Below are 26174 nucleotides of genomic sequence, written 5' to 3'. Positions count from 1 at the left end.
ATGGTCCATAGGCCATAGTCTGCCAACCCCAAGACCAAGCCAGGTAGCCCTTGTTTCTTCGCCCAGAGCAGCCTCCGCATCGTATGGAAAAGAGCTCAACTCGAAATTCTCAGAGGCGAGGTTCTTATCTCTGCAGCCCTGGCCTAAGCGCTGGCAAGTGTTCCTTCTCCAAATGTACAGTGATCGCCACCTTGCAGTTTTATATTCCAGCTGGGAAGAAAGATCCTCTACAGAAACCAGTTAAGCAACGATTCAGAACACTGAGTATTCTCAACAGATCCTTGGCAGCTTTGGCTTTCTGGAACAGAACCCCAAGTTGAGAAATACGTTTTTCCAGTGCCCTTAAGTTCTCACAATAGCTTTAAGAAAGCTTTGCTCCATACTTCATTATGCCTTCAACTGGGGTCTTTTTTGCTCTTCCTTAGCATGTAATTTTTTTTTATTTTAATAATTAAAAAAAATAACTTAAAATATGGACAGTAGGAATGGAGGGGTATGTGTGACGGTGCCTGAGCAAAGCAATAGGCCCAGAGGCAACCCCAAGATTGATACCGGACAGCCTGACCTCCAGGAAGGAGACAGAATAAATCAGAAAGAGATTCAGAGCTGACTGCCTAAAACAATTGTGTGCTCTTAATAGGTTTTCAGTCATCAATTAAATGTTGACTTATCCTCATTTGGGCTCTTTAAAAATGCAGCCAAATTTAGCTTCCAATTTTGAATTATTATATCTACACAACACAGTTAAAAATATCCAAGCACTTGCAGACAGATTTGGTTATCTGGAAACTTCCCTCCTTGGACCTCCTCATTTATGAATATTGTATGATAAAAAGCACATTTGTGACCCAGGACCACCTGGCATGGAGAGCAAGGGCTGCAGAGTCAGATGGTTTGGGCTGGGTCTTCCTTTCCAGCTATGTAACCTGAAGCAAGTTACTTGACCTGTCTAAACCTCAGTCTCCTGATCTGTGTAATGGGCACATTCCCTTAGGGTCACTGTAAGGACTAAGTAAGATTATCTTACTTAGATAATCTCATTGTTCTGCATTAAATAAGTAAATATCTTATTACGTGTTATTCTCTGTTAAGTAAATAAAGTTCTTGACACAGAAGCTGGCATAAAGTGGGGGCTCAAAAAAGTTAGCTATTAGTCCTATAATTATTATCAACAGTATCGTTTATAATTGAGTGTGAAAAATGAATGTGGTACAAAGTACTCAAGGAGACTACATTAAAGTGTTGATACAAATATGGTGAAAACAACTGCGATGGCACCTTGTAGGAGGTGCTACTTGATCTAGAATGATCAAACGCATTCTAGAAATCAGGCTAAAGTGGGACTGATTCCCCCAGAACACTGTTTACCCCTGAACTACTTTCTTTGGTTAGGTTGAGAAAGGCTGTTTTCTAGAACAGTAAAATCCACCCACAAATTTTCACATCAGATCCTACTCTAAACTTCCAAATGTTTTGAATTTCCAGCGCCCTATCATGTTAGTTACCTGTTCCTCACCGAAGGCAGAAAGGCAGCATGGACGTGGAGTGGAAGGGTAGAATTTCACTCCACTCAGAACACCAGACCCCCTCCTAGAAGAAGAGGACAAGATTCACATTTTCTCCCCTGAAATTTTCTTTCAAATCGTTTCGGCTTCAAACCACACTTCACTGGATTCCCCAGAATGTAACCCAGTGGGGGTGCAGACACGCCACACTGGTTGTGACCTTTAAAAGCAAGGACCTGAAAAGGGCTGCCTCCTTCTGGAAAAACAAGTGCTGATGACAAGTCTAGCCACTGATGTAACACAGAGAAAGGGCTGCTTCAGAGGGTGAAACTGGGACGAGGGAGTTTGGCTGGAGCAATGAGAAACGTCGAGAGCCTTTGGGTATTAACCAGACTGGCAGTGTGATCCCCGGGAGGAAAGACAAAGATAGCTTCCGCCTTCCTGACTCAGGGCTGTGCACATTGCTGCACCTTCCTGCCCTCCTGCAAGGCTCTCCTGTTCAGCAGGTCTCACAAGTGGGCATCTCAGGTCCAGCCTGTGCAGCACCGGCTTTCCAGGGCCTCTGGCATCTGTGTCCTCAGCTCTACAGTCAGCTATTTCAACAGAGGAGCCCTAGCTGACTACGCGGTTAGCCAGACGGTTGTGCAGGCAGCACTGTCCTTGAATCGTCCAGGTAGGCAGAATGATGGTTTCTTATTGACTTGCCCTGAGGCTGGAAGCAAAGAAAAGGGGCGGGAAATATCAAAACAATAGAAGGACTTTTAGCTGTGTCCTCATAAGTGTGCATGGGACAGATCAGAACACCTAAGGGACAAGGGCAGAGCCAGGAAAAATGTGCGCCCAGGAAGGGAAGAGGAAATAAGATGTGAACTGTTCTACCAACTGAGCCGCAAACAGGGGAGCAAAGAAGAGCAGTTAGCACAATGGGGCGTCCTGCTATTTGTCAGTGCCTACGGTACCCTGGTTAGAATTCTCACTTCTCACACTTTGCCCCCGTCCCCTCCCTGGGACCAGCCCTTGTAAGCCACAGTCCCTGCTGTGAGCACAGGCAGTGTCATTTTCCTGTACTTCCCTCTCCTTTCTGCCAGGATCTCAGCCCCGTCAGTTAGGAACCTCCTGGGCTCTGAAGGACAGGACCGATGTGGGTCACAGGTGCTGGAGCTGCACAGACACTATGCTAATTACACCACACCTGTTTCCCCAGGTTAAGCTGCTGCTATTGGTAACCTTGATACCTCTTTTCATTCATCCATTTACTGGTAAGCAGTTATTGCTCTTCCCTCATCCCGTCATGTAACAGACCTTGGACCTGGGACTCAGTCTCTTGTGCTAGGGGACAAGGACAGTAAGCAGTCGCATGTAGGAAAGTAGCATCTGTATGTGGTATCCAGAGCTCATGAAAGAGAGAAGGGTCCGTTCCACCTGCAGGGGAAGAAAGTGGTCAGGAAGGGATTTCAGGAGGATGTGAAACGTGCAAGATGAGAAGGCACTGGCCAATTGCTGGCACAGGGACCAGCACAAGCCAAGTCAGTGTGGATGGCCATATGAACTGCCAGGGCTGGAGCCACTGCTGGCATCCCTTCCATTCCTGAAGGTGTTTTTCCAATAAATCCATGGCGTCATGCAGAACTGTGCTGTCACATTACGTAAGACAGGTATGATTTTCTCCACTTCTCCCAGCTTACGTTCTGTTGAGCCCCTGACATGTAGTCGAACCCCCTTTAGGGGTTCTTTCTAAATACTTTTACAACTTTTTTTTTCCTTTTATTGTACTGTACTTTTTTGCTCCCAGAATCGACCCCTTCTACTATGGGAAATTTCCTAAGACAAACAGAAGTTTCTCTTCCTGGGTAGCAATTTCCATTCATGAAAAATTGCCTTGTATGCAGTCAGGAAGTATAGCAGGTTGTGAAGCTCTCTAATTTGTTTCCCGTCAACTAATAATCTTATTGTGATGGATAATGCAGTACTGTTAATGTTGCTACAAGGTTACGGATCGTGCTGAGTGTTGGTAGAGGAGCCCAGAGCGCCATGCAGCAAAGCTGTCCTTTCTTTGTACACAGCATAGTTTCCTAAGCAGCTTGCGAGAGATACGCGAGCTTCAGCAAACAATATTCTAAGGAATTCAAATACAAAAACTATTAGTGACACACCAATAGGACTTCTACACAGATGTCTATTTTGTTTGGGGTTTTTTCCTGTGTGCTTTTTTTATTTTTTTTAAGGATGTGCTATTATGTATGTTGAAAACAGATGTTCAAGTTTGGGGATGAATTTGCTCCTTTGTGTTTTGGAGAAAAGCCTCAACTTCTCTACCCGAAATGGCTCCTGATCTGAGGCACATCTTTCCCCCATCAACACCGAATAACTCTGTCCTGCTCTTAGTGTTCATCTTAGTGTTTAATTTTGTTTTATTATACTTTTAAAAATTAACATACAGGGACTTCCCTGATGGCGCAATGGTTAAGAATCCGCCTGCCAATGCAGGGGACATAAGTTCGATCCCTGGTTTGGGAAAATCCTACATGCCACGGAGCAACAAAGCCCATGCACCACAACTACTGAGCCTGTGCTCTAGAGCCCATGAGCCACAACTGTTGAGCCCACATGCTGCAACTACTGAAGCCCACACACCTACAGCCTGTGCTCCCCAACAAAAGAAGCCATAGCAATGAGGAGACCATGCACCACAACGAAGAGTAGCCCCCGCTCACCACAACTAGAGAAAGCCTGCGTGCAGCAACAAAGACCCAAGCACAGCAATAAAGACCCAATGCAGCCAAAAAAAAAAAAAAAAAATTAACATATGGTACCTACCTTTATGGTGTACGGTTCCATGAATTATAGCACATGCATAGATTTGTGTAACCACTGTCGCTTTTGTGACACAGGACTGCTCCATCACCTCAAAACCTGCCTTGTGCCATCCTTTCGTAGTCACACTGTCCTCTAGTCCCTACCCCTGGCAATCACTGATCTGTTTTTAGTCACTAAAGTTTTGGTTTTTTGAGCGTGTCCTATGGACGGCATCACACAGCATGTAACCTTTTGAAACTGACTGCTTTCTTTCCGCGTGGTGCCTTGGAGATGTGTCCCGGTTGTGGTCTGTGTAGCTGATTCCTTCCATTGCTGCGTGCTCGTCTATGGCACCCCACTTTGTTTACCCATTCACTCGTTGTGGGACCTCTAAGTTGTTGCCAGGTTTGGGTGATTATGACTAGAGCTGCTGTAAAACTTTCACGGGTGGGTTTTGGGTGAACGTGCATTTTCATTTCTTTAGGGTGAATACCTAGGATTGAGATTATTAGTTGGTGTGTTACATGTAGCATCATGGGAAACTGGCAAACTGTTTTCTGGGGTGACTGTACTATTTTGCAGGCCCGCTAGCAAGGTGTGAGAGTTCCCATCACGGTATTTTGATTGGCTTTCACGTCTATCAAAAGTCTGTCCTGGCGTAATGCTCTCTTTTGTCATGGGCTACTTCTGGTTCATTTTATAGGTCATTCATTTTTTTAGTTTCCTAATGAAACAATCCTTAGATTTTCTGTGTTTTTAATGTTAAAGTTAACTTTTGTTTTTAAAGAAGCATAAAGGATGTTTGCTTGCTTCTCTCGGTTCTTTTTACGGTTTCTTCTTTGGTTCAGGTTATATGCGTTTTAATTTGGAAAAGGTATCACTGATATATTTCTGCATATCTCACAGAATGAGAGCCATGAGCTTAGGGTACTTGTAGGTGTGCAGACAGATGTGGCTTGGACAATCGGAGTAAACCCGAGTGGTGAAACCTCTCCGTATGGTCCACTTCCACTTTCATTTCATGAATCCAGACGTCTCTCTGCACCTTAAGTATGCAGACAGGACCCTGAAGGCCATGTGTGTCCTACCGATGTGTTTCAGAATCCAGGGCAGGAATTCCAAGTCTGAACCTTGCTAAGAAAGCAGCTTAGCACTTATATTCCATGTGCATAATTGAGGACTCCAGTTCTCCATGCTCTATTATCTAGAATTAAACATAAAAGACAGTTGATAAATACCACATTCAGTTGAAAACACAAGTGAATCAAAATGTTATAGTTTCTCTCCACAGGTAATAATTAACATTCTTGTGAATTTCTCCGTGTGTCACAGAGCATCCTTTAAATGGTACGCTAGCAAAAAATCCTGATACATTGAGACATGCATGTATGTAGACCCAGCAGAATAGTGAGTTAGCTTTCGGAGATAAGACCAGGGTGGGGAGAGGGGATAAGGGTTCAGATTTATCTTAATGATATGCATATATGAAAGATTTTCAGAGCAATATGTCATAATGGCCCTTAGAGAATTTGTATGCGTGAACTGCAACAGGAATAAAAACATACGTGAAAAATGAGACATTTTGATAGTAAAAACCACAAGGTGAAAAAAAAGAGTTAAGGTGGGATCTTTGTGGCTCAGTGAAAAGGTGAGCATAGGTTATAACTGTGTTTCTTTGCCTTCCTAGAGGTCAGAGATTCTGTAACCTCAACAGTGTGTTGGTTGCAGGGTAGGTGCTCCGTGATTAATTGCTGATTGAACGTGCACGTGAATCGGTGAAGATGTGAGTGAAGGGACAAACAAACAAATGGTTGAAAATGGTTTGTCATAAGAGGGCTTCGCTCATGGTTCACTGTTCTTGGGCACGGAATTTAATTGGAGAGAAGGCAAAAGGAAGAGAATATGAAAGGCTATATCAAGTAACAACTAGCATATGACTTTGCTAGGCTCTGTACAAAGAGAATCCCATAGAATGAAAACTTTTTCCGATTATATACCATGTAAAAGTCAGAGAGATTTGTAAAGATTTAATGGGTTAAATATGGCCAGGAGTAGTGGTCTAATATATAATGTGCCAGTGTTAGCTCCGATGGTAGGCCTAGGATAGAGCAACCATGAAATAGCTTACACTTGTCACCGTACATTAAGGAAGCCGTTGGATTTAGTCGGATCCAATCCGAAAAGGCTTCCTGAAGGAGGAGGAATTTCATCTATCTTGCTTATGATTTGCACATCCTCTGCAGCACTATCCCTTTCCTTTGCCACAGTCATTTGCTTTCCGTATCACCAGCTACAGAGATAAACCAGGATTTACCCTGATCAGGTGAGTCAGTGGCCTGTAGCAGAGATTCTTTAATACAATAGATTCATGATGGAGAAATGAACGTTTTCCCGTGGCCCAGAGAGCCACCAGAGATCCTGTTACTCAGAGTTTGGAAGTGTGTCTGTTCCCACTTGGGGAGTATCAGAGGCCTCTGTCATCATTAGTTCCATGGGGATTTCTGCTTGCAAAGCATTTGTTGTCATGTTTGGGTTGCTGGGGAAGAGAAAAAAATTGCTGCAGTTTGCGTGAGATAGAGCTATGTTTTGGTAAGGAAGGCGCAATACATTTTTCCCTGAACTTTGGTCAAGTTCAAGCTTTCCCTGAACTTTGGTCAAGTTCAAGCTTTTGTGATTTGTCTCAGATGATACCAAGCAGCAGCCCCTTTGAAAGGCTTTAATTTCTGTTAGAATTTGGACTCTCCTTTTAACTCCTGTGTTCCTACCTTACTTTTCAAAGTGTCATTCATTCATTCATTCTTTCAGCAACTCTTTATTGTGTCTACTAAGTATTCCAGGAGCCAGGAATTCAGCAGAGAATAAAACAGCATCCTTGCCTTCAAGGAGCTTATTTTCTAAGAGATAATTTTTTTAAATGTGATAAGTGCTTTAGACAAAAAGCAATGTAGGGAAGACAAGAGTGCTGAGGTTGTCTTGGGAAGGCATGTCCTAAAAGGTGACACGTATCTGCGACCTGCACACACTGAAGGAGTGGGCCACTGGCTATCTGTATCCCCAGGCCAAGGGTGTAGTGAGTGCAAGGGACCTGAGGTTGAAGCCTACTTGGCTCCATCCCGGATCCGGCAGAGGCCAGAGAGGATCAGGGCCTTTCTTATTTACTTAAATGTTTTGAGAACCAGGCTTGAAGCTGAATGGAAGAGACAGACCTAGGCTGATAATCTGGCCAATCCCCACACACGTCCCAGCTTTTATTTTATTTTATTTTATTTTATTTTATTTTAATGTCTATTTTTTAATATATAGTTATTTTATTTTTAAATTTAATTTTATTTATTTTTTATTTATTGCCTGTGTTGGGTCTTTGTTGCTGCGTGTGGACTTTCTCTAGTTGTGGCAAGCAGGGGCTACTCTTCATTGTGGTGCATGGGCTCCTCATTGCCGTGGCTTCTCTTGTTGTGGAGCATGGGTTCTAGGTGCACAGGCTTCAGTAGTTGCAGCACGCAGGCTCAGTAGTTGTGGCGCATGGGCTTAGTTGCTCCGCTGCATGTGGGATCTTCCCAAACCAGGGGTCGAACCCATGTCCCCTGCATTGGCAGGTGGCTTCTTAACCACTGCACCACCAGGGAAGCCCCCATCTTTGTTCCTGCTTTTTCTCTGCCTGGTATATTTGTTCCCCCAGATATTGGAATGGCTCTCTCCCTCTTTCCTTCGGGTCTCTGATCAAATATGATATTATTGAGAAGCCTTCCCAGGCCACACTACTGAGGTGTCAGATAAGCAGTGTTCGAAATGGAAACTATTTGCTCCACCAAATCTGATTATTTCATGAGAGAGATGACTCATTTTCTGTGTTATGGGATTAAGAATGATCCCATTTGAGAAGATAAATACTAGAAAGTTTCAGTAACCCAAGAAGCCCTGAGAAACAAATTGCTAATCCATGACTTACACCATCTAAACATGATGAATAACTCGGGGCCTCAGTGGGTTCACTGGTGAATAGCAGTCTTAGAGCAACCTGCTTGGCTCATAGGTGACCCTGAGCAAAAGAAACTTAAAAGTCTGGGTTTTCCACAAATGTTTCATGCAAAATGAGGGCTGCTACTAAGCAGGAACACTGAGGCTCAAGAAAAGCTAAGCTTTCCTAACGCTGATTTTCATAGGGAAAAAAAGAGAATTTATAAAAAGTGAAAATCTGCTTATAAGGCTCTTCAAATTGCCCACCATCAATGCAGTTTGTCCGAAGCATTTAGGTTCCAAAAGGTGAAAATTAAGAGCACTGATTATTTAGATATGTTTTAAGACCTAGAGCTATTGTAACTCATGAGTAGGAAAAAGACCCCTTGTTCTTTTTTTTTTTTTAATCGAAGTATAGTTGATTTATTGTGTGTTAGTTTCAGGTGTGCAGCAAAGTGGTTCAGTTGCACATATATGCGTAGATATAGATATGTCTGTGATACATATATACATATGTACATATAGCTGTTCTTTTTCAGATTCTTTTCCATTATAATTTATTACAAGATATTGGATATAGTTACCTGTGCTATACCATCTCTAGAAAGAATTAGCCTGGTTAGGCAAAAATAACTAAATAGTGGCATTTCCTAAATACTTTGTATTCATAATGCATTTTCTCAGCACTTTAGCTTTAAACATCCTATCTCATTTAAATCTCTTTACCAAGTAGGAATGGTTATTAAGCACCGTTTATGGATGGGGAAACAGACGCACAGACAGGTTACCTGCTTCATAACTCTGGTTGTCTAAAGAAGTTGCCCAGGAAAAACTCAAAAAATCAATGTTGAAAAGACTGTGAAAAAGCCCTGGAAATGGCAGGATGAACCATGGCTAAGAGGAAACCCTGTTTTCCAAGGGGGCACAGCAGGAGATGGTGACTCTAAAGTCATTGATGCCTCCTCCCCTACAAAACTGAGATCTGCAGAGCACACTGGCCTCCCATTGGTTCCAGTGTTTTCTGAAAGTTGTTTGCATCCTGGGACTCTTGGGTAGGGCCAAGGAGTGGATTTTTTCATCCTTCCCTGCTCAGCACTGGGTATTTCTGCTCATTGTCCATGCTACGTCATAAGAAGAACGATGAGCACTGTCTGATCCACTTTAATTAGGAGATGCGAAGCAACTCCAAGACAGCTTCGCGAGAAAACACCAAACGATTACAAAGAAAATCCAAAGGGCGCTCTCCCTGATAGGACATGAACCATGTAATCCTGGGACGGGGATGCTTCTTCAGGAAACTCTCAGATATTTGTTTCTCTGGGATAATTTTGTGGGGTGTGTGTGTGTGTGTGTGTGTGTGTGTGTGTGTGTTTATTTTGAAGGCAGACAGATATCCTGAAAACATCTCCAGTAATATGCCCTGTACATCCCATTACATCAGCTGTCACTTGACATGAAACCAGATGCAGTTCAGGGTCTGACATTCAGCTGATTTCTGTTTATACAGTATGGAGAAACTTTTGTTCCCTTGCCCTATAAGGCACGTACCATGAGAGATTTGGGGAAAAGGTCACCCAGATAGTAAATAATTCTGCTGAGCTTTGAAGTGAAAATGCTTTAGGAACCTTTATCCTGTCCTTGCCATTGAACTGGTATGCTTCAGTCATTCTTGGTATTAATGAATGGTGTAGATCAGAGCTTGTCCCCATCATTCTGTTAGTCAGGGGCTCAATCTGAAATCAAAATCATATTTTTTTCTTTGTTTTGATCCTCTTCCTGTGCTCAGGGGAAAGAATTGTGACCATCTCAAAGAAAAAAAAAAAGAATGAAATACACCCCAAGGAAAACCTAGTTAAAGAGTTAAAGAATGACATCTTGATGGAAGAAAATTCCACTGTGATTTTTATTTTTCAAAAAAAAAAAAAAGGTCTAGCCTTTGAAAAACATATTATCTTTCATGGGTAGGGAAATATCCAAATTATGCCCAGCCTATTTTACAATAAGACCTTGAAAAGCTATGCGATGAGCTGGAATGAGAGGAGTTTAAATTTTTGATGCAATTCTCTGCTTGGGAAAGTGATAATGCAGCTCAAATAAGAGAGAGTATTTTCTGCTACAGTGCAACAATCAACATAACGTCTGGGCGTATTAATAATTTCACTCCTAAACTTCTCGACAGGGAGAGCATAGGTCTTAATAGCATTGTCAAGATCCTTAGGGCAATTGAAAAACCCAAAATCATTACTTTCTACTGATAGGCTTTCCTCTCCCAGAGGATGCTAAAGTACCTAGGGTAATGTAGATTTATTGAAATGCTCAGATAGGCACTGCTCATATGTAACTCTGCAATAAAATCTTCTCTTTAGAAGGGTTTCTCTCAAATATTTCAAGTGGTCGTTTTTTTCTTTTTTTGTCTTTGTCACTTGGAAAGTCGCTAATAGAGCTGACATTGATCTCAAGTGATACTTTCCTGGTGATTTAAGATAGCAAGGAGTGAGTATAGGGCTATGGTAAAATGACGTGGCATCTATGATCGAAATCCCTTTCTGACCCATCAGAGGTGAGAACTTGCCCTATTGGGGCAGGACGGTCCCAAACCAACAAGTGCTATTAAGCTTGTCATTCAAGGGTAGCTGCTGGTTTGGCACCCGATTCAAGACTTGCCTCTCTCTTCCTTCTCCACCCGAGAGTCCCTGCCTGTGCGTGGCTGGGTTTTAGCTGAGTAGAAACGGCTCTCTGCTGTGATTACAGCCATGCCTGATGCACTGGAACGAATTCCAGGATCCCCCTCAGACCCTCAAGTATACAACTGGCTCTCAAATGGCCATCACCTAACAATCTCTACCTGAAAAATATCAACAGCAGCGGGGCCCCAGCCAAAAAGCTCCTATGAAAAACCGGCTTCAGGTTGCCAGGGAAAGATTTTTTTCTTAAGTGGTATGACGTGCACCCCATCTAAGATCTGACTGTGATTGGTTACAACAGGGCTCTGCAACAGACAGACATTGTGGTTATATAAAAAAAAAAAAAAACAAAACAGAGGGAATCACCATTTATAGGAAATGTCCGGAATAGGCAAATTCATGGGCTCAGAAAGTAGATGAACAGGAAGGATTGGAGAGCACCTGCTAATGAGTATGGGATCTCCTTTGGTGGGGGGGGGGGGGGGGCGGTGAGAAGTGGTGACAGAAATGTCCTATAATTAGACGGTAATGATGATTACACATCTCAGTGAATATACTTTTAAAATACTAAATGAGCACTCTAAGGAGCTGAGTTTTATTATAGCTCAGTAAAATTGTTATTAATAAAAAGAATAGGAGGTCAGGCAGAGCCAGGAAAAAACAAACAAAAACCAGAAGGGATGGAAGTCACCTTTCTCCCGTGTCTGGCTCTCTCCCTGTTAAAGGACCTTCTGAGGGCAATAAGAATTAGGGGAATTAACCGAAACGCTCAAAGAATGGAGGCAGAAATCAACTCTGATCCCTCTCTGCTAAGGCTTACCTAATATAACCCTCCAAGGACATGCATGCACTGTCAATTCATCTGTTCATTCATTCCCTCTGCGCTTGTGTGCCAGGCGCTGTAGCCTTGTGCTGGGGATATAAAAACAAGGGAGACAGGCGTCTTGCATTGGAGGAACTCACAGTCTAGAGGGGAACACAGGAGAGTCCAAAAATCATACAAAACCTTGTGCCAAGGGTGATGAAAGAGATGTACCCCCGTGCGCACCGGAAAGGGGCCCAGAGGTGATACAGTTACATATAAAATATACGAAGGGAAACTTATATCCCTTAACCTCCTTGCCCCTCCACTTCCTCATCTTTAAAATGGACAACATCATCTGTTCTGAAGGTTAAGTTTTTTTTTTTTAATTTTTTTAAATTTTGCTTTTGTTGACGTATAGTCGGTTTACAATGTTGTGTTAGTGTCAGGTGTACAGCAAAGTGATTCAGTTATGCATCTACATATAGTCATTCTTTTTTCAGATTCTTTTCTCATAGAGATTATCACAGAATATTGAGCAAAGTATTATAAGTTTTAAATAAGGTGAAATATATAGAGCGCTTATCACACAGCTGCAGTTTATTAAATGCAAGCGATGGTCCTGAGATGAGCTGAGATGTCCCTCTGAAGCCTACGTGTTTACGAATGTAGGTGGAGTTGACAAAACTTTGGTTTCTAAGCCTGCAAGTGAGTGCTCCTTGTGACTGCAGTCCCTGTGCTTCTGCCGTGGCATGTTGACCTGTGGCATTGTGAAGGCACCCGGGAGGTTTTTTCTCCGAGGTCATACATTCTGTATAAGCTAGAGAACTCCAAGTCATTCCTTATGAGTGAGCACCTTCCTTTCCTCCTCTGGTGCTCTGGTCAGGCTGAATGGGGTCTTTCCATGAAGGTCGGCCCCCGGCTCCAGGACTATGCAGCCCAGGCCGAGAGGCACGGGGCAGAGCCTATCCGAGGACCCCTGAGAGATGAGAAAGAGGCCATGGCTCGGCTGGCTCCTTCATCCTGCCTTCTCTTTGCTCCTCTATTCTGAAACGCGGGGAAATGCACAGCCTGAGAATAGAAGCAAGAAATAGCGCAGACCAGTCAACCATCCTGCAAAGCCAGCAATACTATAGGTGGGTCCACAAGGAAAAAATAAGAGTGCGTTCTTTTTTTTTTTTTTTTTTTTGGGGGGGTACACCAAGTTCAATCATCTGTTTTTATACACATATCCCCGTATTCCCTCCCTTCCTTGACTCCCCCACCTCGAGTCCCCCCCACCCTCCCCGCCCCAGTCCTCTAAGGCATCTTCCATCCTCGAGTTGGACTCCCTTTGTTATACAACAACTTCCCACTGACTATCTATTTTACAGTTGGTAGTATATAGAGTGCGTTCTTTAGGAGACAGATCGTTCAGTAGATGTTAAAGACTGGCAAGGGGGGAGCAGGCTGAGTGTCCAGAGTGTCCAGGACTTAGAGACAAATAAGTAAAGCTCTCTCCAAGGGCAGGAGGAAGCCGGGTCTGGACCCACCTCCACCCCCTCACCCCCAGACGATTGGCAAAGTACCTCCAGTCAGAACCGGCAGGACCAGCTGGGACCAGTGTGGCCTTGTTTCTGTCTCCAACAGACCTAATTGCTGCTCAGCCCTCCTGCCACTGGTTATGGGAGCCAGGGATGCAGCGCGGAGGCGGACGTTTGGGGAGGGCCTTCCAAGAAAGCACAGAAAAGAGATTGCGCTGCAGTTTGGCTGTTCTGGCCTATTTCTCCTGATTCAGGCAGCACTGTGAGGGACAGAGCTTTGCGATGGGCAATTCCCTCCACTTCCTCACAAGATTTGGTTCTGCAGTTTAAGCACATGTGTAAAGAAAACATTAAAGCAGTTTTCCTCTGTGTTTGCAGGGCCGTGCGTAAGCCAGGGCAGTGGTCCTCGTTCCCTCCCTAAGTGTGTGTGCTCTCTGTGGCCCCGTGCTCCTCTGCATGGGGCAGAGAGGGAAAGAGACGCTGGGATCAAATATCAGCTCTACCGCTTACTGAGCTCTGTGACCATTGGCGCATTACTTAACCTCTCTGAGCCTCACTTGCAGGATCTGTATAAATGGAGATGATAAGAGAGCCTATCCCATAGGAGTGAGTGGGGGTCCCTTGAAATAATTTAAGTACAGCACTTAGCACAGGATCAGACACACAGGAAGAGCTTAATTCATAGCATCCATTGTCAATATGATTGGTTCGTTCTCATTAACATTGTTTTGTTTATGGAAACAGGACTGTTCTGAATCCCAAGTTCCACTTTGGCAGGCTCTTAGGGAGATGCTCTTGAGACTGCCTGTGCCTGTGCTGTGTCACTTAGTCACTATATAGACAGAATTTGAAGGTGGAGAGGTCTGAGGTTGGTGATTTTGCCTCCATATGTTGATTTGATATCTCAGTATGAAAGCTGCCACCTCAAAGAGCTAGGAAAACTCGAGTGACTCAGGAGGTACCCACCGCTTTCACCAGAACAATGGTTCCTATTGCTGTTATTACTGGTATTGATTTTAACACAAAATAATATGCATTGATAGCTTACTATGTGCTAAGAGTTGTGCTAGGCTCTCTATAACTATTCTTGTTTGATTCTCCTAACAACCATAGGAAAGAAGTAAAATTTCTATACCCATTTTACAAATGAAGAAACAGACTCAAATAAAAACATGTAACTTTCCAGTGGTCACAGAGCTAGTAAGTGACCAAGCAGGAGTTCAAAGCCACCCAGCAGCCTGGCCATCTGCAATAGGCTCCGCGTTCCTTAGCTCTAACCAGAGGCTGTTACTCTTGAAAGTCCTCACCTCCGATTCCCTCTGGCTCCCTCCCATTCAAGGCCAAATTTGAACAGGGTGTCCTGGTGCTAGGCTGTTTTTCTTTTTTTAATTGGCAGTGTTGGGTCTTTGTTGTTATGCATGAGCTTTCTGTAGTTGCAGTGAGCAGGGGCTACTTTTCATTGTGGTGCACAGGGTCCTCATTGCAGTGGCTTGTCTTGTTGCAGAACATGGGCTCTAGATACACAGGCTTCAGTAGTTGCGGAGTGTGGGCTCAGTAGTTGCGGAGCGTGGGCTCAGTAGTTGTGGCTCGCGGGCTCTAGAGTGCAGTCTCCACAGTTGTGGCGCACGGGCTTAGTTGCTTGCAACATGTGGGATCTTCCCGGACCAGGTCTCAAACCCGAGTCCCCTGCATTGGCAGGCGGATTCTTAACCACTGCACCACCAGGGAAGCCCCTGGTGCCAGTTTTCATCACCCAGAGACTCCAGAAACTCTGCCAACACCATCCCCACTTCTTGCATCTTCAAATTGCTGTCAAGGTGGAACTTGCTCCAAAGATGAAGTTCTTAAGGCAGAGAGTTTGTGGTTAATTCATTATCTTGGAGTCCAAAGGGTTGAAATTTTTAAAGACCAACAATTGGCATGCCATTTCCAAGAATGAGTGAATTATTAGCAGCTAGGCAGGCCTCTGCTTTTATTTTTGCTTTCACACATCTTATCATCATTCTTAATTGCCAGGAATAATTGGTGTGGGCAAGACAAGGCTATCTGAGTTCATCCCTGCCCTCCCACTGTCATCAACACCCCACTTAGCCCGGGTAGACCCAGCCTAAATGCCTCCCCCAGCTGTTTATTTAGCAAAAGGGCAACAACAATAGCCAATTATTGTGGATTTACTTCCTTAGCTCCAAAGAAAATTCTTTCCTTATACATCACTTAAAGTGTGGGTGTTGCAGGTTTCCACATGCTGTTTTAGCACCACTTGTCTAGTCAACTCAAGAGTTGATACTTCAATACATATATGGAATGGAATACTGCTCAGCCATAAAAAAGAATGAAATGCCATTGGCAGCAACATGGATGGACCTAGAGATTATCATACTAAGTGAAGTAAGTCAGAAAGAGAAAGACAGATACCATATGCTATCGCTTATATGTGGAGTTTTTAAAAAAAGACACAAATGAGCTTATTTCCAAAACAGAAAGAGACTCACAAACACAGATAACAAACTTATAGTTACCAAAGGGGAAAGGGGAGTGGAAGGAGGGATAAATCAGGAGGGTAGGATGAACATGTACAAACCACTATGTATACAATAGGTAACCAACAGGGACCTCCTGTATAGCACAGGAAACTATACTTGATATTATGCAATAACCTATATGGGAAAAGAATCTGAAAAAGAATATAGATACACATATATTATATGTATAACGGAATTGCTGTGCTGTACACCTGAAATGTACATGATATTGTAAATCAACTATGCTTAAAAAATTTTAGAAACAGAGTTGATTCTGTAGTCCCCACACAACTTTGTTGGAATCGATATTCCAACTGATGAAGAAGCACTCTTTATTTTTAATACTCCACTATCAGCCGGTTGGCATTTAGGAAGGACAGGACATGTGAACGGCACCTCTGTCAGGACCAAAATTGCTGGTAACTGTCCCACAGCAAATCTAAAAGCTCAGAAGCATAGACCGTTCAAGTAAACAAGCCCAAACAAGCATAGGACAAGTTAAGTGTTCATTCAAGCACTTGATTTTTAAGTCTGCAGAAAGCACCTTCTCCATAAATTATCTTTGCTAGGAGTCCTACCTGTCCCACCCTAGCTTTTAACAAAGAACCAATATGTGGCTCCTTCTTGCTGGAACTAGAAGCCACACAGCACCTAAAAACAAATTCCAGGTTCTCGACTCAAGATATCTCAGGTGAAGAAGAATAGGGTAGCACAGCGATTTAATGACAGTTGCCTTCTGCCTGCTAATAGCATACTTATTAGGTTGATATCATGTAAGTGTTTATGTTACGTAGTTGTTTGTGGCTCAATTACATTATTATGTGTTTTCATATTTATATAATAGAAGAGCCATTAATAAGATGTACACGAATTAAGCCCAATAAATATGTGGAACTCAGAGTGGATGTGAAGGTTCCTTCATCAAGCTGAGGTATTCATTTTTGTTTCGCCACAGATTGAAGACAACACTTGCCTTGGAGAATGGCTTTCTCGTGTCATTTAGCTTCTTAGAAAGCAGTAAGGCATGTTGCTTGCCATTGTCTGCATTTTTTGAAAGAGAAAACCATCACACCCAGCAAATGCGTTGGATGATTGTGCCAAAAACAAACACAAAAAGTGCTTGAGATCATTAGCTATAGCAGAGATATTGTTATATTAGAGATATGTGACCCACACAGAATGCTAAGGAACCCCGAGTTAAGCCAGCAGTCAAAAACACAAATGCCTACCAGCCGGTGACAGAAGTTCGACCAGATGAAGATAACAGGGATTATTCGGGTTGATGGCAAAAACAAACAAATGAACAAACAAAACCACGGCATTCGGCTCTATCCAATTGTTGTCTTGAGGCTATACAGAATCAGTATCTTCAACTTGTTTTTGTTTTCAAAAGGAGTCAGAAGTCTGGAACACGCTCCACAATCTTGACCTTGAATTTTTGGTAATATTCAGCTTGGGGGCTGCTGGTTTGTAACTCTTGCCCTAGAGAGATGAACTCTGGGTGTCCTCCCTCTGCTCAGATCTGGGCTCCTTGAGAGCTGCAGTTACATCTTTACCCATCCTTTTATTCCCAAGAGCACCAAGCAGTGTTGCATGCACGTGGTTTGGGGGAACTTGCGAGCCATCAGATAGCACGTTCAGCACTTCACATTCATCTTCCTTTCTGACTTTCACAGCAACCTCACAGGTAGTTACTGCTATTTTCATTGTTTGGCAGATGAGGACGCTGACAATTAAAGAAATGAAGTCTCAGGCCCAGGTTCACACAATTCAAAAGTGGGCAGACCCGATCCTTGAACCCAGTCCTTCAGATTTTCTCTCCTAACCACTGGCTCACTGCCCCCCTAGATGCTCCCACACCACTCTGCTTATCCCCCAGTGGTACCTTTTACCTCTCTGTGTCGTAATTGTTTTTTCCTTCCAGCTCCTCTACCGAGTTGAAAAGTTTGAGTGTTGAGTAGATAGATAAATGAGCAAATATGATCCATGTCACAGTGGAAATGAGCAACAAAAGGAGAACATCTTAAGATACAGGGGACAGGGGATAGTTTTTGTTGTACTTGCTGTCAGTAATTGCAGTGAAAGAGCTTGTTGCTTTATAGGAGAGCCCAGGTGAATGGAGAGTTCAGTATTTGTTCATCTTCCCCTGCTCTTCTTTCTCTATCTCCCCACCCCACCCATCCCCATCCCACCCCACCCCCACCCCCGTGAAACCCTAGGCCTTCTCTTTAGGAGAAATGGAAAGAGAGTTTGACATTGCTTTCAATTCACTGGAAAACTCACCCTCTGTTTTGTTTGGAACATACCACACGGCACCCAGGTCAGTGTTTCCGTTCCCCCAACAGCACGATCCCTGGCTGTGTCCACAGAAAGACAACCACAGGAATTCCGCCCACAAGGAACACAGATGGACAGGGAAGGGCCACCCAGGCTGGGGTAGGCAGAGAAATCTCAGCTCACGGTGAACAGACAGGAAGCAGGAGGGTCCCCGTATCTCACTGAGTGAATTAAATCCCTCACACGGCCTCTTTGTACTTTGGGAGGACATGTGGTCTGGAGAGCTGGAGGGTGGGGGCCGCGGGCTGAGGGAGGTGGAAAGGTAGGGCTTGGGGCTGGGGAGGGTGGGTTCTCGCTTGCACACTGATTCATCTCGCCTTCCCGAGGCAAGTCGCATAATTACCTAACTAATGGAGAATAATGACACCACTTGGATGGGAGTAGAGAAGGAAAGAAGGAAAGGCATGAGAATTCATTAACCTTGTGTGAGGGGATTGGCTAGCATCTCTGGAGGATCATTATTACATCATTTCAGCCCCTTTTCTCACCTCTTTCCACTAATATGAGACAGACAAATGCTAAATAACTGTATAATAATATATTACAAGACAGACAACAATGCCAGAAAATATAATAGCCTGCTGCAGCAATGATACTCCCTCAAAGATATATTTAAAATGTCACCGGTGCAGAATGGGAAATACGAATTACAGGTTCATTTGGAGGACGCGATTTAAAATCTATACAACTGTACAGTGGCATTTCCCACTGGGCTGTACTTTTAGTTGTCCTTTTTTGCACACCAAAAAAAAAAAAAAAAAAAATCCCCCAAGTAATTTCAGCCCAGAGACACAAACTTCGAGGAACCACTTTCCTCTGTATTTTTCTTTCCTGTTTTTGATGGTCACGATGCTCTCCAAACCTAGTATCTTCTTGACATGTTGTCTTTCTTTTGGAACATTTCTGCAAGCTTCCCAGGAGCCACGGAATGTAGATTACACCTTTTGGAGATGTAGCCTGGCCACATAAAGAGACAAGTAGTTGAAATTTGTGTCAAATTGCTTGTTTAAATGACTTGAGCCAACTTCTTAAAGCCAGGACAGCAGGGGCTAAGGATTTTCAAAGTTGGCAGGGGCCAAAATGACAAGGCTCGGCAGTCACCTGGTGGGCTGCCAACCCTGACTGGAGGCTTCAAAAAATAAACTTTCTCAGAGGACACAAATTAAAAGTCATGTTTCAGCAGCCATTAAAACCAAATTATAGGCTTACATTGCATAGCAAACGACTTTCATTTTCATCATGCTTAAGATATTTCACTTTGTAGATGGAGAATGGGTTGCCAGGAAGACCATGCGTGGAATTGTCATCCGTGGTCATATTTACAGGGGAATATGCAGGGGTGTGATTGTCCTTTGTACATTTTCCTGCAAGGACAGAGGATTGCAAGGTTAGAAACCAGGATGCAATTTGGAGTGAGGGTCACAGTTTGAAAACATCAAGCCTGACCTCCTCCAGAGACCGAATCCTCAGGGTTCATCTCTCAGAGGACAGATGTTATCAACCCCCCGATCTGAGCGGGCTCACAGGTGTGTTTTGTTGACTCATTAAAAAAGAAGTATATGTATATACATGTATATATATAAACATATATGTAAATATACAAACACACAAAAACACACACATATTTTTTTTAACTGTCAACATTTTTGAAAAACAGGAAACTCTATCTAAAAGTCCAGATCTTTTGGAAGATCAGCTGCCTTGAGTTCTAACGCCGACATGGCCTGGTTCTGAGTGAGGGCTGCTCCCTACCCTCTGCAGTTGACCGCAGCCCACTTCACTTTCCTGCCTGGCCCCTGATAGCTGTGTAAATTTGCTACCCCATGACTTAGAGTGCGACATATTCTTATACCTTCAGAAAGATGACATGTTTTTAACGCAGGTATGGAGTGTCCTGGTTTTCCAGGAAATGGGCTAGGAACTTGCTACAACAATGCTCCGTCTTAAATATCATGTTACTTTCATTGCAAAATTAACACGTTTCAAATAATTCCACTGGTCAGCCCTCATCAGCCTGGTTTTACTAACTTAGTTCCTCATTCTTCATTTGATGCCTAGAGATAGAGGCAAATCAATGCGCACTATTTATGAGTGACTGACACCGGGATGCTTGACGCAGCCTTTTCTGCTTTTCTCGTTGGTGATGTTCAGCAATTGTCAATATCGAGGCTTTAGTTCCAGGCTCTCCTCTGCAGGTTTGCAGAGTGTCCGCAGCCGTGTTCTGCAGCCCCTGACAGCCGTTTCTCCTTCCTCTTTTCTCAGGCCCTCCGAACCACCACAGCCAGTCGACTCTGAGGCCCCCTCTACCACCACCGCACAACCACACGCTGTCCCATCACCACTCTTCCGCCAACTCCCTCAACAGGAACTCGCTGACCAATCGGCGGAGTCAGATCCACGCCCCGGCTCCCGCGCCCAATGACCTGGCCACCACGCCGGAGTCCGTTCAGCTTCAGGACAGCTGGGTGCTAAACAGCAACGTGCCCCTGGAGACCCGGTAAGTCTCCATCACGGTCACACCTGGCCCAGAACCACTGGGTGGCTCAGAGCTCTAGTCGGGAGAAAATCCCACCTACGTTATGGAACAAGTTTACCAACTCTGTGCTGTTCCCTTGGTAATTTGACCCTGGTAGGTTGGCAGGTATTTCTTTGTTCACATGTGTCTCCTTTTAATGCTTGTTTACTTTCTTTGACAGCTCCTGTATACCCAACTAATAGAATTAGCATAACATATTTTTACTCAAAGGCTCATGGGAAACATGCTTATAAGGGTATATTGACTGAAAGCTGCTGATAAATTATGCATTTAGCCTTTCTTGAAGTAATAAATGAAGACTCATTTGAAATTAAGTGTTTGGGGAGACCTTGAGAAACAATCCCTGATTCCAGACTGACAGAAGTATAATTTTAATTTATATTTCATCCAACATGCAGTCTCACTTTAATCCCTCCTGTACACACCAACAGCTTGATGCCTGAGGGGCAAACAATCTTGTGAAAACAAACAAACAAGAAAAAAGGGGTAGCACTGATGTTGAGAGGGAAGAGTTTCAAAGTGATCTCCAGGTCTGGCTTTGTTTTGTTTTGCCTTTGCTTCTGTCCTGTTCTCACCTTTGCTTCTGGTCTTCCAAAATCATGCCTGCCTTAGTGACCTGAAGGGAGGGGCATTGGTCACAGCGTGGCAGGCTGCAATGTAATTGACAGTGAGTCGGCCAGATACTGGAAGGACTTGCTGTTCCATCCCTAGACTCTTTCATAGTTCGTGTGCTTTAATTGTTACTATTTCTTGCCTGGAAGTACCACAGAAACTAAAGAGAGAAGGGCTAACTCATATTGAACCTTCAAAAAGTTCTCACACAGTTTTTAAACTTTAATACCTTAGGTTTAAGGAAAGACAGAAATAATCTGTAATCTTTCTGGTAATGGCTGGCGAATTTTCTGCACGCAGCTGGAAATAATTATGCAAGCCATAGCATTTGATGTTGTTTCTCATCTCTAATATTTTTTGTTTTATTAATAAGATCTTGAACTTGAATAAGTTGTATACCATTGTCACTGTAGTCACTCCAAACTTTAATACATTTTATTTTCTTACAAACTATAGGTGATGTATAACCATACCTGCAGTATTAATCTCTAAGGCTTACAATAGGTAAAGTCAATAGAAACTCTATGCATATATTTTATATAATAGATAGATTTAAACATCTGCACTGATATAGTAACCCACTAATAAGTAGCTTTGCTGAAAAGATTCTAGGCTGAAAGCCGACTGGTCCACCAGGCTTAACTCAGGATATTTTCACAGTTGGTGGTGGTCTTTAAGGCTGGATAAGACTTTGTCTTTTTCTTCCTTATGTTTATGAACCGCCATAGAGTTTGTTGGGTACTAGTCAGCCTATTTTCATAATAACAAACTAGTGTTTGAAAAATAGTTTCTAGACATAAAGGCTATGCACAGTAGATAAGATGAAGGAGGAGGAGGAGAAAAGAAAGGAGAAATATAGTAGATATTGGGAGAAAAAGAAGGAGAAAAAGGAAAGGAGGACCACCATCACCATTGACAACCAGTTTTTACTGTGCGCTTTGTATATGCTGACATTAGTAGTTTAAATGCACGATCTCATTCAAGCCTGGATGCAATGCAATGAGGTAGGAAGCAATCGCTATCACCATTTTAAAAATTCAAAATCTAGACTTGGGGGGGGCAAAGTAACTTGTAAGCATTCTAGGGCTTCAGTGAGACGGTCAATTATGAGCCACATTGGATGGACCTCTAGTGGTTCCTACACATAAAATATGATGATGAGATGTCTGATGGGGGAACAGCCACAAACCTACATTTATTGCCTTAATTGTCACATCTTCAGGGAAAGATCCATCAGAGTGTCTGCTCCTCATAAAGAGTCTCCCGTTGGTGATGAGAACACATGCACTGCATAAGCGTAGCTCCCATCTCCCAGTTTCTGATGTGATCAATTGGCAATAAAGTGTTCCCTTGAAAGGATCCAAAGGAGAGGACCAGCAAAGCCAAGCCTGTCGCCTTCCTCTTCTCCTGAAGTTCTCCCAGAATATGCTTTCTGACCTGTCTAGTCCTTCTGCAGAGCATTAGGACACTTGGCATTTCTCCTAGGATTGGAGCTTCAGAGCGATGCTTTTAGAGGAGGCAGGCTTGGGAAGTAAATAAGATGGCCAAAACCTTGAAGCCTATCAGAAGGAAAAAACAAGGGAGAACAGTATCTGGATCTTGTTTGATTAATACATTCAAGGGCCAAGAGTTAGAGAATATAAGGCCCTTGAGATGGGGCTATTATTAAAAGTCAATCACAGGGCTTTCTTGGTGGCGCAGTGGTTAAGAATCCACCTGCCAATGCAGGGGACACAGGTTCGATCCCTGGTCTCGGAAGATCCCACATGCCGTGGAGCAACTAAACCCGTGTAACCACAAGTACGGAGGCTGTGCTCTAGACCCATCCATAAGCCACAACTATGGAGCCCATGTGCCACAACTACTGAAGCCCACGTGCGCTGCAACAAGAGAACCTACCACAATGAGAAGCCCGCGCACCACAATGAAGAGGAGCCCCCAATCACTGCAGCCAGAGAAAGCCTGAGCAGCAACGAAGACCCAACACCGCCAATAGATAAATAAATAAATAATTTCTAAAAAAAAAGTCAATCACAGATATTTGAAGCTCCATTCACAGAACTGAATACATATACTTTGGATGTGCAACTGGCCTCGTGTAAGAAAACTCCAGCAATAATTAATAGAATTGTTGAAATTTTTGTTTCTCTTTTAAACATGATTTCTGCCAAATCCCTTGAAAATACTAAGCGCTATGTTAGGTATGGGGGAGATCGTGATTAAAACATATATCTTGCCCGTAATGCTCATACAACCTGAAAAAGGAGATAGGCACGTAAACAGATAGTGCAGTGTTTACAGTAATGGAAGTGTGCCAGTTACAACGGTTGTACAGTTTAAATAGTTATTAACTTTCCCAAAATGGTCAGGAAAAGCTTTCCAGCTGAGGGGCTGTTTGAGCTGGGTTTAAAAGGATGAATAAAAATTTACCTAGTAGGTAAGTATAAAAAAAAAATCAAAGATTATAGTATCATTTGTTCCCATTCTTCAGTGGTTTTCCATATAGTCTTGGACACTGTAGAACTGAACAATTTCACTCACTCAAATGCTGAAATGTGTGAGTTTAATGGTGTCATGTACTTACCCACAAAAGCAAATGTAGGAATGGAAGCTCTTACTTTAGGGGCATGATATCATACTCGGATTCCCATTCCTGTCTTTCATACCAAATAAGTATTGATTAACCACATCCAGGAGAGAGAACCATTGAGGGCAAGACATTCTGGAGGCTGATCATGCTGTAGTCGTCAACTTTGAAAATGTAATGGAAGTTTACAGGCAGCTTCACCACCTCTGCTCTCATTAATACAGACTTCTTGGCATGATGGAAGAATTTCCTAATTCTGGAGGATGATAGGCAGGCATTCTGCCACCCCCAGAGACTCCAGGCCAAATCCAGGGTGTTTCTTTAGACCAGCAAGGAACAAGCCCTTGCCTCTCTCCATTGCTTTTTGATGTTCCCGGCAGTCTTAATGAGGTATCTTAGATCTTCCCTGGACTGTGCTTTTTCCATTTCTGTTCTATGACAAGTAGAATCAAAGTGCTGATTAAGGAGGCATAGCCAGAAAATAAGACTGTAGGAGTTTGGAATTTAACACAAGATAAAAAAGCTTATACGGAAAGTTCTCTATCAATGTTAATCATATAAATAACAATGCATATAAATTTGTACTACCCAAAGCAATCCATTCATGTGTAAACCATAATAGAATCCAAGAAAAGCCAAATGTAGGGCAGAGGAACTGATTGCAAACAGCCTGGCCTGTCTTTTCTAACATGTGTGTAACAAAATCATTCTCTCCACCATCTTTGTCTCAGCCTACTTGCAGAAGGTCTTAGAACAAGGGCCATGTGTAATTCTAAGTTGATACCACCTGTCTCCTCCCTCCTCTCCTGAGAGCAACAAGGTCAGGAATCTTCCTGGCCAGCTGCTTCTTTGGGAGTATCTGAAGTCAGCATCTCTTTGTCTAAAAGAGTAAAAAGTAGCTCAGCGACAGAACCTTTCTTTCCTTTATGCATTTTGCTGAAGCAAGCTTCTTTCTTGGAGTCTATCTCAGTAGCAGGTCACTAAAGAGAATCCCTAGGCAGGACAAAACTTCCCTCTGAGTTTGCTTTTGCCCTGAAATACCAGAAGGCCTAATTTTAGCCATCAAGACCCTCAAGCTACAAACAAGTTTGCAAGTTGCTTTTTTAAATGGTCATCCATTACTTATTCGAGGAATATCTATGAGACCCAACCAGATGCCAGGCACTGGGGATTCAGCAGTGAAGAAGAAAAGCAAAATCCTTGGCCTTCTGGAGATTCTAGGCTGTAGACAGAATGTGAAGGAAAGATTAGGCATATGCCCCTACAGTGACAGATGTAATAAGTGCCACGTGAGGTATAGAGAAGCCAGACTCAGGAGAAATTGGCATTTAGGCTGAGCCCTAAGGATGAGTAGGTGTTGATTAGACTGAAAGAATATTCTAGGTGGCAAAAATCATGACCCACTCGGGGAAGAAACACTAAGGTACCAGGAAGACAAAGCAAACTAGAAAGGCAGGCAAGAGCAGCACAGTGCAAGGTTTGGGGCTGCTTTAAAGATTTTGGACTCTGTCCCAAGAACAGTGAAAAGTCATTGAAGAATTTTAAACAGAAGGCTAAAATAATAACATACATGGTTTCATTTTGTTTTTAATTATGGTAGCTGCCATATGGTCAATGGGGGGGGCGGCAGGGAGGGTAGGTATAGCAGGACTAAAGGTCCAGTTTGGAGAATACTGGTATGGTTAAGATGAAAAATGATGGGGCTTCCATTAGGGTACCCATAGCTGCAGTATCAAGAGATGTCTACCTTTCTCTTGCCAGTCTGGCCAGCATGTTCAGAGATGTGGGCTATGTATTGAAGGTAGAATCAGTAGGAATTAATGATTGCTGGAATGTCAAGATGTGGGTTAAGTAGGTGTGAGCACAATATCCAAATTTTTTTGGCTTACGAGGCTGTCCATATAGTGATGTCATTTAGAAAACAAGTTCAGTTTTCCACCTGTTAAATCTCTGAGGCAACAAGAGTATTAAGAGTAGCTGTTATGGCTAGATTTATTTTGATCCTAAAATAATAGAGGTTAACACAGAAGCACATCTATTTACAAATAATAGCATATTTAGTGTATCCAAAGCTCTCGGCAGCTGATTTTTCTCTTAAAAAAAAACTTTCTAGAAATTTTGTTCACTTTAACAGCTATTCAGCACGATTGTATAGATCCTGTTAATAACAACTTTATCAAATAGTTTTTGCCCATTGCTTAGTTTCACATGCATTGAACCCTTTAACCCCTCTGTTGAGTGTGTGTTGCTATGCCTATTTTAAATAAACTGAAACTGAGGCTTGGGAAGTTGAAGTTAGCTACACATTTCCAA

The 26174-nt window shown here is 43.1% G+C and overlaps 1 protein-coding gene across 7 annotated transcripts in view; it reads left to right on the top strand.

The window, feature by feature from the left end:
- TENM2 (teneurin transmembrane protein 2) overlaps positions 1 to 26174 on the top strand; it is a 960873-nt gene that overhangs the window by 625206 nt on the left and 309493 nt on the right. For all 7 annotated transcript variants that reach the window (XM_057729532.1, XM_057729570.1, XM_057729561.1 and 4 more), the window contains one exon: positions 20389 to 20623. In XM_057729532.1, coding sequence (XP_057585515.1) covers positions 20389 to 20623 — 235 coding nt within the window. The remainder of the gene's footprint in view (positions 1 to 20388; positions 20624 to 26174) is intronic.

Source organism: Hippopotamus amphibius, chromosome 1 (genome assembly GCF_030028045.1).
Source record: "Hippopotamus amphibius kiboko isolate mHipAmp2 chromosome 1, mHipAmp2.hap2, whole genome shotgun sequence".
NCBI lineage: Eukaryota > Metazoa > Chordata > Mammalia > Artiodactyla > Hippopotamidae > Hippopotamus > Hippopotamus amphibius.
This window is presented reverse-complemented; position numbering and strand designations above follow the sequence as displayed.